General features: G+C 40.6%; 1 protein-coding gene across 2 annotated transcripts in view; it reads right to left on the bottom strand.

Annotated features, from left to right (window-relative positions):
* Positions 1-16,087, bottom strand: part of TIAM2 (TIAM Rac1 associated GEF 2) — a 96,019-nt gene that overhangs the window by 52,377 nt on the left and 27,555 nt on the right. The window contains exons 7-10 of one of the 2 annotated variants that reach the window (XM_084201549.1): positions 11,630-11,815; positions 10,551-10,697; positions 7,085-7,147; positions 2,662-2,829 (exon numbers count right to left, since the gene is read on the bottom strand). In XM_084201549.1, coding sequence (XP_084057675.1) covers positions 2,662-2,829; positions 7,085-7,147; positions 10,551-10,697; positions 11,630-11,815 — 564 coding nt within the window. The remainder of the gene's footprint in view (positions 1-2,661; positions 2,830-7,084; positions 7,148-10,550; positions 10,698-11,629; positions 11,816-16,087) is intronic. The other variant, XM_084201550.1, reaches the window with a different exon arrangement.

The following is a 16,087-nucleotide window of genomic DNA, read 5'->3' as shown; positions in this document are numbered from 1 at the left end:
TTTCCAGAATCCTAGAAGACAGAGAAATGACACACACACAACAAGCTTCTAAAATCATGCAAAAACAATCTCAAAAAGTAATTTTCTACCTATTTTTGTAGTATAAACAAAACTAGATGCTTAAAACATAAGATTACAGTGCTATTTCCATTTTACCTTACGATCCTCCCAAATCCTTTAATAAACACTCTGTCTCGGCTATTAGATTTACTGAGCACTAATATATGCTTCCAAAGATATCTCAACAGTCTTCTGTCCTTTTGAACTTAACACAAGCACCTTTTTCTGTGACTACTTCTGATGATTTACTTCTGCTCAGCAGCTTTTGCTTCTGATGTAGAAAATGTGTGTGCATGTATGGGCAGTTAGGAGAGGAGATGGGATGGCAAGCAGGTTCCCTAAGGGTTTGCCTTTATTAGATTTTATTTTTATTGCTGGGTTTCATCTGTGATCAGAGAGTTTCCCCTATTTTTTTTTACCACATGAGGTCAAAGCAAAGATCCTGTCTCAACAGGAAGCCAAAGGGAAATAGGGATATTCCCAAAGGATATTAGCCTGAAAGCGTTGAGCCCCTGATGGGAGGTTCTGAAAAAATCAGGATACTGGTGAGACCAAGGCACAAACACTTCATTTTAGCATATTAATAGACCAACAGTTCTAAAACAGGAGGAAGCAACATTTCCAAAAGAAGAGGACTGACACCCTCCCTGAGGGTTATTTAACCCCCTTAACGCATCTCAGCAGCTCAAAAAATCTGACTCTACAGAGTAACTGGTAATTAACTTAGCATTCATTACATGCTGCAATTTACAAGGTACTTGTGTTCTGAACCCTGAAAAATTGAATTCAAATGCACAAGTTGTTTTACACACATTATCCAAAAACTTCAGATGGAAAACAGCAATGAGAAAAGCATAAACCTCATAAAGTATGGATGAAGGGGAAAAATAAAACCCTAACAACTCTTCAGAACTTTAGCCTTATCCACATAGCATTCAAACATTTTCTGTTAAGAAGAAAGATTCCTTACACTCACCAGAGCAGAATGAAAATGTAAGAAGGAAAAGAACCAGGACAGATGAGCAGAAAGTATTCAGCATTAGAGAATGCTTATGAAAAGCTTTACACACAGAATAGAAAGACAAAATAAAACAGAAAAACATTTAAGAAAAAAATCAAGGAATTTAAAACTAAATTTTCATGTGATACAGACAATGAAAATTAAAAGTCAGCTTTACAATTACAAATATTTTGGAATGATAGAGCAAGAGAGGTAAGGAATTTCCTTTTCCAACTTAATTTTACTTTTATAATGTTATTTCCTCCTTTAGGGGTCTCGCACGGCGCCCCAAGGACTTCAAAATGTTCTGGCTCTTCCGTGCCACCTGGTGGCCAAGCCATCTATCAGACAATCCCTTCAGCCTGACAGGGCACAGCCAAGGTTTTAAGAGTGAAGCCAAATATTAAACATTTTCTCAAGGATTCAGTCTCCACCAGGAGAAGCCACAAGGAGATAATTTCTTCTTAATGATGCCCTGGAGACGCATTAGAACTTGCCTAAATCAGAGTGCTTATTTTGATTTTAAAAACTATAGTTTACTCTGGATTGTTAAAAGCTTTTCTTTTGTTTCCCCCACCCAATATCAGCACGTGAAAAGAGCCTTTAAATTGGGTCCTTTCCTCCATTAAAGCCTCAAACTTCATTAACATCAAGCCAGTTCAATGAGTTCACATGGAAATTCACTGTAACCTATGCCAAAAGCTACAGCTGGATCTTGTCCGGCACAGGACTCCTTTTTTTCCTGTTTTTCCCCTTGTAGAGTAAATAAAATATATTTACCAGTTGGCTAGAAAACAGAACTTGGGGGTAAAGAGTAATTTTTTCCAAAAAGCTGTTTAGCATCATTTGAATCATGAAGTTATAGAGTTCAAGCACTGACACATATGGAGGCAAAAATGTTACGTATATTACAATGTTCCAGAGGTGCTAGTGTTTTGTCTCTAGCTAAAAGTGGTATTTCTATTTTACCTTCAACTTGTGACTCAGCTTTCTGTTCCTGGTCTACAGCAATCCCTCTCAATTTGCCAGCCCTGATCACAAGCGAACTCACTCCTTGAAATTCACAAGTAGCGCTTGTATTTCATTAAAAGCTCATAAAGGGCATTTCAGAAGCAAACCTATATGATAGCCTTTGTCACAGCAGTCTCAAATGTCTTAATCTCCTACTCTAACTCAACCAGTCCCTGTTGCTCCTCTGTGATTAATTTGCACAGAACAGCCGGGTTTGCTGCAAAGACAACACAGAGTGGACACGTGCTGAGACTGCCCCGGGCTGACTCCCCGGCACACTGTCACTGCTCTTGAAGTACCCCTGGTGTGCTGCCTCCAGTAACACTCTTGAAAACCTTTCCACAACCCTGTTGCCTTAGCTACAGCATATAAAACCCACAACTAAGGAAAGGGAGCACTGTGCCTTAGGCATCTCCCTGTTGCTGTCTCATTATGTATTATTAGTATTATATATTGTCTCATTACTGTATTATGATATATAATGATAATCTTACCACTGTTTTCCCTATTCATGCATCCACTGATATACTACGTTTCTTCTCAAGTCCACAACTATTTACAAGGAGCAATTGAGTGTGAAAAATAAGTACCTTGCATGCCAAAGACAAAACATCCTCCACCCTGTGCTCTGGCTTGAGTGTCAGTGCCACAGCTTGGCCATCACAGAAATGAACATACGTCTGTGTTTCCCAAGCATTCTCCTTCTGGATGCTCTCTGGCACTGAGCAGTAGACATTCAAAAAATCGTCGACTTGCTGCTGGAAACAAGAGAGAAAAGTACAATATATATGGATGTTAGAAAACAAAACAAAACAAAAAAAAACCAAAACAAAACATTTCAATTAAATTAGCAGTTTGCAGCGGCTATGATTCAAAAACAGTGCTGGTATTTCCCCATGGCAATGCAGGCGGAGTGCTGTTACCTGCTCTCATTCACTATTGAAGACCTGATTTTATAGAGCTTGGATTGGACTTTGTGCTTTCCCATGATGGAGTTTCCTGCCTTTATCTCATACTAATCATTGATTTAACCGACTCTGGAAATATGTATCTACCTGGTTTTATATCACAGTGGAAATAATTTTTTAAGAAGAACTGACAACTACAATTTTACCTAACCAAAACATGTAAAATAACTCTGTAAATAAATAAACAAATACATTGAATTAGTGTCATTTTGATAGAAGATGACAACAAAATTCCAGCAGAGAGCACTGTGGAGCAAGGCTAGCCATAACAAAATAAAGGCCTAAAGTAGGAATAAAGTGCTCCTATTTTATTTACATTTTGAGAACATTGTGTTTCATTGGCAGCAGAGGGTTTTTTGCCTGTTTACCATTTTGCTCCACATTCTCCCTCTTTCCAACGCTGCTCTGCTTGATCAAATAACATCAGTCCTAAATAAATTCCCTGTCACTTTCTCACCCTTCATTTTCACACTTTTCTCTTGTACCTCACTTCAGCCTGCATGTTTCAAAGGAAGCCACACAGGAGAAGACAAACACCAAGAGCTGTTCAGAATTTGGAGTCTCACATATTATTTGGGTCAGCCTATTCAGCACATCACTTAATAACCTACATCAAGGCATTTAAGTTTATGCAGATGGGGTCCCTTGATTCCCCATGCAGCCACTGGAAATGGACAACAACTCAAGAGAGTGGCAAGACTTCCACCCAAGGCATATCTTAAGATATCCTGAGCTGTTCCCAGGGATCCCTACCTCCTTCATACTTTTTGTTAGTATATTGTTTGTTTGTTTGTTGTGCTGGGGGGATTTGTTGCCTACATAAAGACCCTTGATTACACAATTCTGCCCTCTCTCCACTGGGACACAAGCCCAGGGGTGCACCACAATTAAAAGCTGCTGTAAAAGCTGCACAGAGCCTCTTTTCCTTGCTGCAGGCAGCAAAGTTATTGACAACAATCTGTCAGTAGCAACAGAGAGACCAATATTCTTTTCTTTTTGCAAATAACAACTGTGGCTGTAAAAACAGCAAACCAAACAATCCTATCCAGGTAATTATCAAACAATGCAGAAATTCTGGTTACAGACAACCCAGATTGTGGCATACTAATAATGTGAAACAAGAATAATAGTGGTTGGGTGAAATAATATTAATGAAGTAAGTCTTTTCATTAATCTTGTCAGTCTTGCTCAACCGTCCCTTTTAACTAGTTGAACGTGAAATTTCAATTAACACAGGTGATGGAAATCCTACTGAAATCCATCAACTTACACATAACAGGAGTCGTGTTCTGCTACTGCAATTAGCACAGTGTTGAAATCCACACCAGGAGAAGTTTGACCTTGGCGGCTGTGGGTACAGCCTGCCCGTAGTGCTGGTGATGTTGAAGATAATTCCTGTGGAATTCTAGTCCTCTCAGCACTAAATCAACTGCCTGAGAATGAAGCCTGACCTACCTCCACAGTGCAAATAACAGAAAGGAGAAAGGGGCAAGGCAGGGAGGCAGTGAAAGATTAGCACACATGAGTCAGGCTGAATTTCCCTGGTGGCTTTCTCCAGGGAAAACCAATGCTATGCCTGCCTCAGCAAGGAAGGTTTGCAACTACTACACTGGTTTATTGCCCTGCAACACTAGTACTCCAAATCTGTGCGACTGGAATAAATCTCACTATTGCCAGAGATGAAAAAACCCCATAACCTCATATCACAGAGGATTAAGGTGATAAGAAATAGGTTCGAGGCCACCTTTTGATGTAAACTTTTATAACAGGACAGAAAGCTTTGCAGCCAAGTGAGCTACGTCCTTTCCTTGCCATGTAGACTGATGCTCAAGCATACAATTTGAGATGAACTTCCCTCTGTTATTAAACATGACTGTGTTCCTTAACTGCAGTCAAGGAACTGTTGCTCCATCCACATTTTCCGTCTCAGAAAATCTGACATGAAAAGGGTTTTTTTTCCTGTTATGCCTGCAGTGACCAATTCCACAATAGTTCATTCATTCATTGCCACATGAAGTTATAACAACCCATCCAATTTTCCAGAAAGAGGCGCCAGGACTTGCAGACTGTCACATGTTGTGCCACAGGGCTGCTGCAGGACCAATAGGTTACTTCATAATTTCCTCCCACTATTGGCCTCTAGTTTTATCATCCTTTTCAGGGAAAATACAGCTTCCCTGGCAGACTTTGCTATTTGTCATACCCAGGCAGCATTTTATAAAAGTTTTGATGCTGTTTTTGGTTTTTTTTTCATTTTAAATCAGCAAAACCAGGCTGATGCCAGAGTAACGGTTTTCAAAGTTATGATGAATCATTTCTGAGTTGTTGTATGATTCACCAAAATGTCAGGATCTTAAAAATGCCCACGCTGTATTTAATACCCATTGAAAAAAGGTTTCAGAAATAGGGTTGAAATAATAAGGGAAAAAAAATGTTTTTCTAGCTCCAGAGGTCTGCTCAGCTCCTAAATTGTGTGTGTTTTTCTAGTCTTGAAAGACAAGCCTGACAAATTTTTAAATCCTGGCCCAAAACCTGCAGCCATATTGAGCTCTGATGGTCCCCCTCTACCTGGGGAACAGGGCTGTGCACCCCTACCTGAAGTTGGAGAAGGCTGCTTTACCTAGAGCTGGGACAAGAAGACAGACCTTATCCCTTTGCTGACACTTCACCAAAGAGAGAGCATTTCATTCTGCCTGCTCCCTAGTTCAAAACATTTCTCTGTCTCCTCAGAAGGGTTCAGGAGGAGGAAATGCTCCTGTTAGGCCAGAGGATGGGAGAAGCACAGCAGACCCTGCTGCATAAGGGAGCTGCATCAATCTCCCAGCCCCGAGGGGGTTGGCATCCAACCAAGGGACTGGTGTCATGGCCCTCCAGGAGAAACCTTCAGGGGCTGTGCCCAAGAGATCTGGTAACTTCTCATGTGGCCAACTTTTCCAGGTTTCAGCATGTTTGAACAGGAATGAATTGTGTTTGCTGTCCCTGAGATGGGAGATGGATGCCATCTCACACCACACACAATGGCACATTCCGGAGGAATTTTTTGAGTGTTCTCTACAGGAGTTGACTTCAACCCCATAATTACAATTTATTTTGAAAACAGAGGAGTGATTTGTTTTAAATACTTTCCCACTCCAGGAAACAAGAGGCAAGTGGCCAAGTAATAAAGGGAACTCTGGTATTTCAATCCATTTTTTCAAAGAACAGACAAACTGTGAAGATACTTTCAAAAGGCAAAACAGTGTTACAGGATTACAGGATAGCTGCTGTCAGTGGGAGATGTCCTTCCAGACTGGGGGATGGCAACACTGTGCCCCAGGGAGGCTGAAGGAATGGAGAAGGATCATGACTGAGGCTGGGCAGCCAAAAGCATCAGATCTCCTCCTCCTGGGTATCAGAGAAGATCAATCACAGCTATTTACTCGGTAATGCAGCTGAGGGATGCTCCATTATTCTCCTTTACTTGGGCAATCTCCAGCTTTATATTAAATCTCACTTCTCTGATGGGATGGTCCACAGACTCTACATAGATTTTATTGCCTTAAAACTCAAAACACAAAGGTTCTGTTGGAAGGGGAAAATATACCCTGGGTTTCATCTCTGGAAACCATTAAGGCCAGATTGGATGGGATTCTGAGCAGCCTGATCTAGTTGAAGATTTTCATGTTTATTGCAGGGAGTTGGACTAGATGACCTATAAAGGTCTCTTCCAGTCCCAGCCATCCCATGATTTGCCATACTGTGAAAGATGCCTTCAAACAAGCTCAGCACCAAGTCTCTCTCACAGGGTACAGACTGTATGCATTAGTGTGTGAAGAAGCTTCTAGGGGTTGGGTTTGGTTTGGTTTGGTTTTTTAAAGCTTACCATGAATGCTCAGAAACTTCTGTTGAAGTGGATTCATTAGCAGAGATATAATCCTTTATCTAACAATAAATACATTTTATGAACCTCTTTAGGGTCTCTGAACCAGCCCTGCCATTACCTTACAAAAATGCATTCAGGAATTCAAAAGCATGATGATGCAGAGTGAGAACAGGCATATCATACCTCAGCAGAGTTGGCTGAATTCTGCATGCCAGCAAATCCATGTCCTCCTGCTGAATCAAAAACCTATTGAAAACATCACAGATAAATAAGTAGGTTGAACAAATAAACACCTTTGCTTCTGACATGTTTTGAGCAAATCCATTGAAAAAACCAAAAAATAAAATTAAATTAAGGAATATATATCAACCTGCTAAGCCCCAGGGATCTTTTGTACCTTTTATTGCTTTATTCTGACTAGAAGTAATAAAGAAATACAACTCTCTCCATATAAAGAAAATTTAAGCAGTTTTTCTCTTTAAAGCTACGTGCACACTCAGATTCAAATATGTATAAAACATGTTCTTGTTTTTTTCTATCTACTATTTAGTAATAAGATTAAAGTCATTTACCTTCAAACCATACACTATACTGGAATTATAAATTTCACCCTTCAGGATACTGTTAGGGAGAGCTACAAATCTCATCATGACTTCAAGGGACTATTTCAAATCATTGTTGCTGGTTTCTAAAACCTCCTACCCTACAGTTTTTCATCTTTTCCAACCACTTTTGTTGGTGCTATCGATTGAAACTTTTAGCTTAGCTTTAAAGGCATAGTTGACCCAAACCCCACGCTATTAAGCAACAAAAGTAGCTGACTACTGAGTCTCCTTTGGAAGTGATGAAGGCAGGACCTCAAATGTGCATTGCCCACATGCTCTGGAAATGTAACTACTTGTATCTCACAAAGGTGCTAAGATTTTTTTTTGATAAAGTAAATGGCTAGGGATACAAATATTTCAGTAATATTTCAATATAAGGCTGCTGCAAACACAAGGATAGGCCAATACACTTTATATTGAGATTTGCAAATAATAACATTACCCTCCTAAACTGCAAATTTAAAAACCATTTTTTCAACTCCTTCTGCAGTCAACCAATTAGGACAATATCAGACTTACTGTTGAGCTTTTGGGAGGTTCTGGTATTAGCAAAAGCCTTTCAGATAATCCAAGACAACAAACTCTCTAGATTTCATACAAAATCCAGTTTCTGCCTAAAAGGTACCACTTCTGAACTTCCTTGTCTCACCCATAGATATAATCGAAGTATTTTATTGCTTATGATTTGTCAAAACAGTTCACCATTTAGACATAAGAAAGCAGATAAGCATTTAAGAAACTGAGGATAATGTGAGCCCAGACATCCCCCATCTGCTACAGTGCAGTTTTATTAACTGATTTGTAGAAGACTGAGCACTTCATTAATGTTTACGAAAGCCTCCCAGTACAAAAACTCTGAACATTTTTATTAATGCCATAAAAATAAACAAGATAAAATTAAAAGCTTCCCTGACATAATGATCTTCAAGAACATACCATCTGATTTTGAAGCTAGGGTACTGTAGATTAAAGCATACCAGCCACAGCCAAATGAACTTAAATCCAAGAAAGCAAGACTTTTTTTAATCTATTGTTTGACAGAAACACCTCAACACAATAAGCAGAGAAGGAACCTCCATTTCTCTGCTTTACCTGGTTGGCTGAAAAAGACAAGAAAGTTATCCTCAGGCCTATTCTGATTTTGATATAGAATTATGTGCATATACACAAGTCTGAGCAAGGATGTAGCTCTCTATTCGGCCATCTTCTATGTTCATGGGTCAGTTTTCAAGCCATGCCCATAAAAATTCCTCACTTTTATGGGCAACACTCAGCATTTAAATTTCCTTACTTATATTGCAGGATGTTTAATTACAAAAAGAAAAAAAAAATCAAGAACTCCAGCTTGTCTATGAACATGAAAACATTTTTGGGCCAGCTGGTTGCAAGGTTTGGAATAAGAAGGGTAGACACCCATTGGGGGTACCTCTCCCTCCCTTCTCTTTGCTGGGAGGGCAGCAGGAGCCTCCTCTCCTTGTCAGAGCTATAAAATCCCTGTCCCTGAGCTCCACAGAATCCCCTTCATGGGCTATAAAGCATAAGAGAAGACGTATTACCCAGTTAAACACAGTGCAAGGTATCAGCTCTGCTGGGAACAGAGCTAAAGGGTATAACATTCTTTCCCTCAGTGCTCATCGTAATAAAGAAATAGAGGTGCAGGACTGCCACAGCAGACTCTGCTGCTGAGGAACACAGGGGAAGTGAAAAGGATGACCTAGGGAAAATTTCTCCTTTAGTTCCTTCTATTGTAAGGCAGACTTGAGTTTTATTAATCATTTTCGCCATGTTAACACACCTCAGTCAATATGCTAGAATGTGTAACAGGCAGAAGTTTAATGCCAGTGTAATACATAGATATTTAGCTATTAAAAATACAAACCACTAGACCAGAAAATCCTGATGTGTTATTTTGCAACATGAAATCTGTTGGATCAGCTCTGTGTCTCAAGCAGGACATGTACAGATAGGCTTGTTTAAATATTCTTCAACAGACTACCACGCATGCAAGAACAGCCAATTTTCAAATGCTGATCAGAGATTTTGTGACTAATAAAATCAAGGGCCAGGAACAAAGTTACCTAATGAACAATGCACAAAATACTGCTTTGCAGGAGCAACAGCAGACATGGCAGAGGCTAGTGAAAACAGTAGTGTTCTGAGTGAGAATGTAACTTCAGCCTCACTGTCAGGAAGCATCTCTGCTCTTATTTACCTTTTTTTCAGGGAAAAGGCAGCAAATTTGTTTTGCATATAACTGAGCTTTTATTGAGAAAACACAGGCTCCTGAAGTGTGGAGCTTGCACTAAATGTAAGCACGGGCCATTAGTTCCACCATGAGAAAAAGACGCTGTGGTTTCACCAGCAGTGCAGCCCTTCAGTGGGGGCACACATCAGCATAGTCGCTCTCCCTAGAGCCAGCCTGACCCTGCACACCAAACCTGTGCCAAGTCTTCAGTAAACTGGTTTGGCATTATTACTCAGTTGTTTGTACTGAGAGCTGACAGCCTGCATGACAGCAGCCTTCTCCTGGTGGCTAAAATGTACTTCCAGACTGTGTGTGCTGCTTTAAGAGGCCATGCCAAAGATGTCTGTCTTTGCACATTCTCTTTTTCCCTTGAAGACTCACCTATGTCACTATATCAAATTGCAGCAGTGCTTCAGAGTGCCAGTCACAAACAAGCACATACTGTATTAAGGACTGTGCAGAGAGGCTATCTTGAATGAAACCCTACATCCAAACAGTTTGCGATGTGGCAGAAGAGAAGTGCTGTTACCAATTCTAGCCTGATGTTCTTATGCTGACAATAATTAAATTACTGGGTCAGAACCTGTCATTCACCAATCTTATTTATCACAGAAAAACCCAAATTAGACATATACTCTTCACAGGTGATGATCCCATTGCAAGTTTGCCAAACCTACTGAAAACCGTGGATGTAGGTTTGACGGACAAATGTCTTCTATCCTGTGCACATACAGCACCTTGCAGGATGAACTCCAGCAGAAACAAGCCATTCTATGCTATCCCAGCAAGTAAGATCTACCTGAGTTATGGAAGGTCGCTTTTCTTTTCCTTTTCTTGCCAATGTGTCCAGTCCTTTCAGAGAAGAAAATAAACCCTTCTTATTTCGAACCCTTTGGGACAGAGACAGGGTACGTTTCCTGAGAGCAGCTTCATCCCTGGAGCAGATCTATTCAAACACAGAGACAGACCCTCCTGTATCACTTTCATAACAGCAAAATAGTGACAGTTATTTCAACCTGAGGCATCAAATGAGGGTTACTTCAGTTCATCTCAATGCAACATGCCAAAGTGCAAGGACAATGCTTTAAGCTTTCAGCAGTGATGCTTGTTTCAGTATTCCAGGGGCATGGCAGCATAATTTTTTGTCATGGGGCAAAATTAGAAGCCATAGGAAGGGAGAATCTGAGAAAACATTGCTCTGTAAAACAAAAGCTAATGAAAAGGCTCTGAATAAGAATGATAACCTATCATTCAGATATGAAATTTCTAGAGGAAGACAGACTCTCCAAATTGCCAAACAGGAGATAAATGCTATGGCTTTGAGTTATTAACAAGGAATGGCAAAAACCACACAGATAAAAACAGTGGCAGAGAGGAACACATTCCCTGGAGGGTCTTTCAGTACCACTCCTCAGACTTTCCATGCAGCAAATGGGGTCCAGCCCTCTCTGCCAAGATCAGCCTTACAGCCCTGCCAAGGCTGAAGAGCAGAGGCAAACCTGCTACTGCTGTACTTCCCTTGAAGCTGACAGGGTGGCAACAGGTTACAGCTGAGGATCTCACTCATTCTTCTTTAGAAACACAGCCCACAGTTCTTAAAAAAAATGACATTTAATTTTGAATTGTCTCTAGCTTTAGCCTGTTCTAAGAATACTTCCTTTTTAGGAGGGACTCCAAGTCTGGAGTTCTCTAGGGCAAAAAAAAAAAAAAAAAAGCCATGGCCATATCCTGTAGAAGAAAATGTCTTTGCAGTCAAGGAGCCGCAGAGAGGGCGAGAAGGGTACAGGGCTGCCTGAGCAACGCGTGTGCGTGCAGCCATGTATTATCTCAGCACAATTCCACATATAAGCACACCCATGGAAGTGCATTTGGACTTACCAGCGCATGGAAGGATGAGACAGAGAAAATGCCGAGCCTCCCCAGTGCCAATTTTGAAGGACGACTGGCAGCAGCCAAGAGGCTCTTTGGGTTTGGGAGCTCCCCACCTTGCAAACTGGATAGGTAACATCGCATTCGGAAAAGGTCCATGTTAAATTTTTCCAGGTTTTGTTCCCATTGCTGGATCTGTTTGGATATAAAAAGGGACAATTAAATGGGGGAAAAATGCCTTTGTGGGCTGCACTGAAAATTTGAGTGCTTCCCCAAACCCAGAGTAAATTGCTTTCATCTGGTAGTATATGGATTAGATTAGTTATTCCCTGCCAAAACGCATTCAGTCATATTGTGTTACATCAACCCAAAAGATGACTTGAAATAAAACAAAGCTGGTGGTCTTAAACACATACTGACAAGATGAACATACCATGAACTTTGGGTAGTTCGATAGCCACAAAAACACTTACATAAAAACACAACCCTATGGTTCACAAAAGCTTGCTTCTTTCCCCCCCCCCCCCCCCCTTCTTTCTTCCCTCCCATCACCCCTTCTTTTTGGAAATTAGTTTTGGGTTTTTTTAGCTTAGATTGTGTAGCTGGCTGGCTGGCTAAAAGCAAAGTAGAAAACAGCTACTCTAACACGCTGTGAAAAGCAAAGTAGCTACAGTGATAGGTTCTCTTCATTCTTTACTACCATCCCATGGTTCCTCTAACTGTAAACAGGAGACAATACTGCAAACTGCAAAAAACAGCTATGCAGACCCAATACATACCACTGTACCAAAAGAAGGAATGTAAATATGCAATTCTTAAAATATATCTACCACAGGTACATCAAGATGTAACAATTTAGCCTAGTTTCAATGTAAAATTAGAAAGTGAAGACTAAAATATTTACTAGACTGAAAGCTCTGAATCAAGGTTAGATGACAGACTTTAAGTATTTGTGTTCATACACACTCATTTAAACATATTCACATTAATTTAAAACATACACACTTATTTAAACACATATTCTTATGCACTGCTCTTCATTTCAAATTTTGCTCTTCATTTCCCCAATTTACGTACCGGTACCTGCAGCAAAAATCTGCCTTCCAGACTGTACAACTAATGTACAATACACAGTAATACCTATAGGTAGTGCAAATAAAAAAGGCAGCAAGCACACTGATAAATGAGAAGGCAGAAAAGGCATGTCCACTAGGTCAAGGAACACTGAGATCGGGTACTGATGAAATCCCCGGACAACACTGGGCTTCCAATGTCAGCTCCAATCACTGCAGGCTGCCTGTTCAACAAGTGGTTTAGGGCTGTGGAGAAAGTTCATCACGTTTTCTTTAATGAGCATTGGCTTCATACCTTTTTCTGGCACACCTGCCTGTTCCCATGTGCACAAGACATTATCATCTCACACTGGGATTAGCCAAGGCTGGGACAAGCACCTTTGTGGCTCAGGAAACAAGCTGACAAATATTAAAAAAAAACCTCAGGTGGACTATGCCCTTTAGGCTTGTTTAGAAGCAAAATCAGTTCAGTTTCCTTATAATGCTGCCAAGTATTTCAAGAATTAAACAAGTATTTTGCCACTTTGCTTTCAAGAATTAAGACGTAAGCAGAGAAAGAGCAAAATAGGCCCTGTTAACAACATGGGTGCTAAGGTTTGTGCTACAACTGATAGAGACCCCACCCAGTCCAGCTTCTTACACCTGTACTCACAAATTTTTGCATCAGTTACTTTTGGAAGTAAGAGGTAAATCTTACTTGGTGAGTAGGGTGAAGAAATAGAATAGACAATATACCATTTTGTACAGGTATGAATGCAAAATTGTAATTCACAGTACACTTGAAAAATCTTTCAAAGAATGACTATTAAAACCAAAAGAGAGAATTTACAAAAGCTTATAATGAGATCAATTCTCAGAAATCTAGTGAAAATGGACAATGGACAGAGACATACACATAACGAAGATGCCTTGTCTAATCTCTCATCACAAACAATTGAAACATGCATCCTCTGCACTCCAGAAAGAATAATCTTTCTTTTCCCTGGGTTTATTTGATAATTTCCCCCCTTTTTTTTTTTTCAGAGGCCTCTCTCAGAGCATTTTTCTGCTTGCTAGTACTTTACACATGGGACAACTCCAATAAGAGATTGCGAGATGGGCTCTTTCTGCGTGTCAACATCCAACTGGAATGAAAACATGCTTGTCAGCTTTTCAGAAAGCCAAAAGCTACAAGCTCAGGTAATGTCTTTCCCTTCGAGATGACACCTCTGTGGGTACAGAGCCAAGTCAATCTTTAATAGCTCAAGAACAGAGCAAGCTTTGTTCTGGGCACTGCTGAAGTAAATCACCCCGTCCTCAATGAACACAGGCTGAGAACAGGCATCCTTGTGTGTCTTAGGCCTTCTTCAAAATCCCCATTAAACATTTGCATGAAGTTGTATTTTAAAATTAAAAAAATCTAAGAAGGGGAAGTGGGGTATGACATGGGGGCATTCTGAAGAAATAATTAAATTACAGTGTTTATCAGTCACACAGGATACTGGCTAATCAGCTCCAAAAGCATCGGTAATCACAATGTTACATTTAATGGCATTAGCAAAAGCTGTAGGCAAGGAATTTCTGGGATTGTCTTGTAGTCTTATCAAAACCAGGGATGTCTGGAACCAATTGCAGACCATGAACCAATACCAGCTGCTATTTGTCTAGGGCTTTTAAACTATGATAATTCTTCCTAAAGATTTATATTCTTGAAGACTAAACGGGAGAAGCACACAAATAAAAAAGCAAGAACTTCAAAGCACAGTATGACCTGGTCCATGAAGTTAATTTACAGCCTGCAGACTCGCTGCTGCAATCCCTATTCTGCTATTGTGTGAGGCAAATCTCTGTCCCACGTGGGAGGACTACCCGAAAGAAGGCTCAAGGACTTAACTTCATCATGCACAGAAAAGACGGCCCTTTGAAATCTGCTTGAAGGCAAACAGGAAAACGTGGATGCAGCAGACAGCTGTGGGAGCAGGAATGGGCAACAAAGGCTAACACCAGCATGAAGTGAGTCCAAAAAGAGATAAGAGGTACGGCCAGAAATGAGGCATACCAAGACAAGTGAGCACACATGAAACATGAAAGCGTTAAAGGGTTTTTCCAGAGGAAAGGGAGGATGTCATTGTCAGTCCAGGGAAATGTTAAGCAAGGATTTCTTGGTTTAATGGCAGCATGAAAGCGCTTGGAAGAAAGGCAAGAGAGGGCCACCCAAATAAATGTATTGAACCTAGTAGGATCCTATAAGATAGGGTGGAAAAGGAAGCTTCCTTCCAAGGTAGACAGATAAAAGGGAGTAAATATGTGGAAAGCCTGGAGAATTATTTAGCCTGGGCCACCAAGAGAACTCATGCAAGGAAGCCTGGTCCAAGGACAAGACAGTAATTATGTGAGGGATAAGTTTTTGCATCCAAGACTTAGAGCAGGAATGAGTTATTAAGAGTTAACACACAAAGGAAGATCAGCATGGTACTTTTGGCAGTACTTCAGCAGTAATGATCACTTTCAGAACATAGACAGTCAAATCTCGTCCAGGTTAGTGAAAAATCTGTTCAGACACTAAGAAAAAATTGCAAATTAATGACATTTTAAGTCACACAAACAGAGGAGCTAAAGGAAGTTGTTTGAAAGCAGGTCTCTCTCAGACCAATAAACCTGTTAAGTTCTCTATAGCTAAACTTTAAAGTGGGAGCTTGAGAAAACAAGGGGTAAATATATACATGCTAACAGTTTCCAGCATGTGATTTGGGGATCCATAGCTCCTACAGGCTCTACAGTTCTCTCTGCAGGTGACATTTGCAGTGGCACCAGCACCTCAGCTGGAACAGGTTTAGGGTTTGCAGGCTGGGAAAGGGAAAGCCTCAAGAGTCCCAGAGAAGGTAGGGTGGCTCAGGGATGGCCCCTGGCCCCTCATCCTTCGTACACTACCGTGCCAACAGTATCTTTTGGGGGGCTGAGGAAGAACTGCCTCATTTGCAAACATGTGTCCAGTACAAAGCAAAAAGAATTCAGTATAATACAACCCAAACCAGCCTGTGAATGGTGTAAAGCCAGTCCAGAAACTACACCATATCAACTCAATGTAACAATACCTCAAGGACCTAGAAGGAGGATGGGAAAAACTCCCTGGACAGCTCACCTGATAACACCAGCTTTTCACTTGGCACCTATTCAAAGGAGCATGAAAGAAAAGATGCACAGGAAGGAGGGCCTTCTCTCAATGCTTCAGCCTTCAAAATTGATTTTATTGAGTAGTAGTTCTTATACCATACAGAAGCATGAGGGCCTTGCTGACACAATTCACTATCTATAGCAATAAAAAAAATCTCAATTTTTTCCCTACACAATATCTCATTTCCAGATGTAAAGTGTCTCTGCAGGCTGATGTACGGAACTCTGTGGATTGAGAGGA

Source organism: Fringilla coelebs, assembly GCF_963513975.1.
Source record: "Fringilla coelebs genome assembly, chromosome: 3".
Lineage (NCBI taxonomy): Eukaryota > Metazoa > Chordata > Aves > Passeriformes > Fringillidae > Fringilla > Fringilla coelebs.
This window is presented reverse-complemented; position numbering and strand designations above follow the sequence as displayed.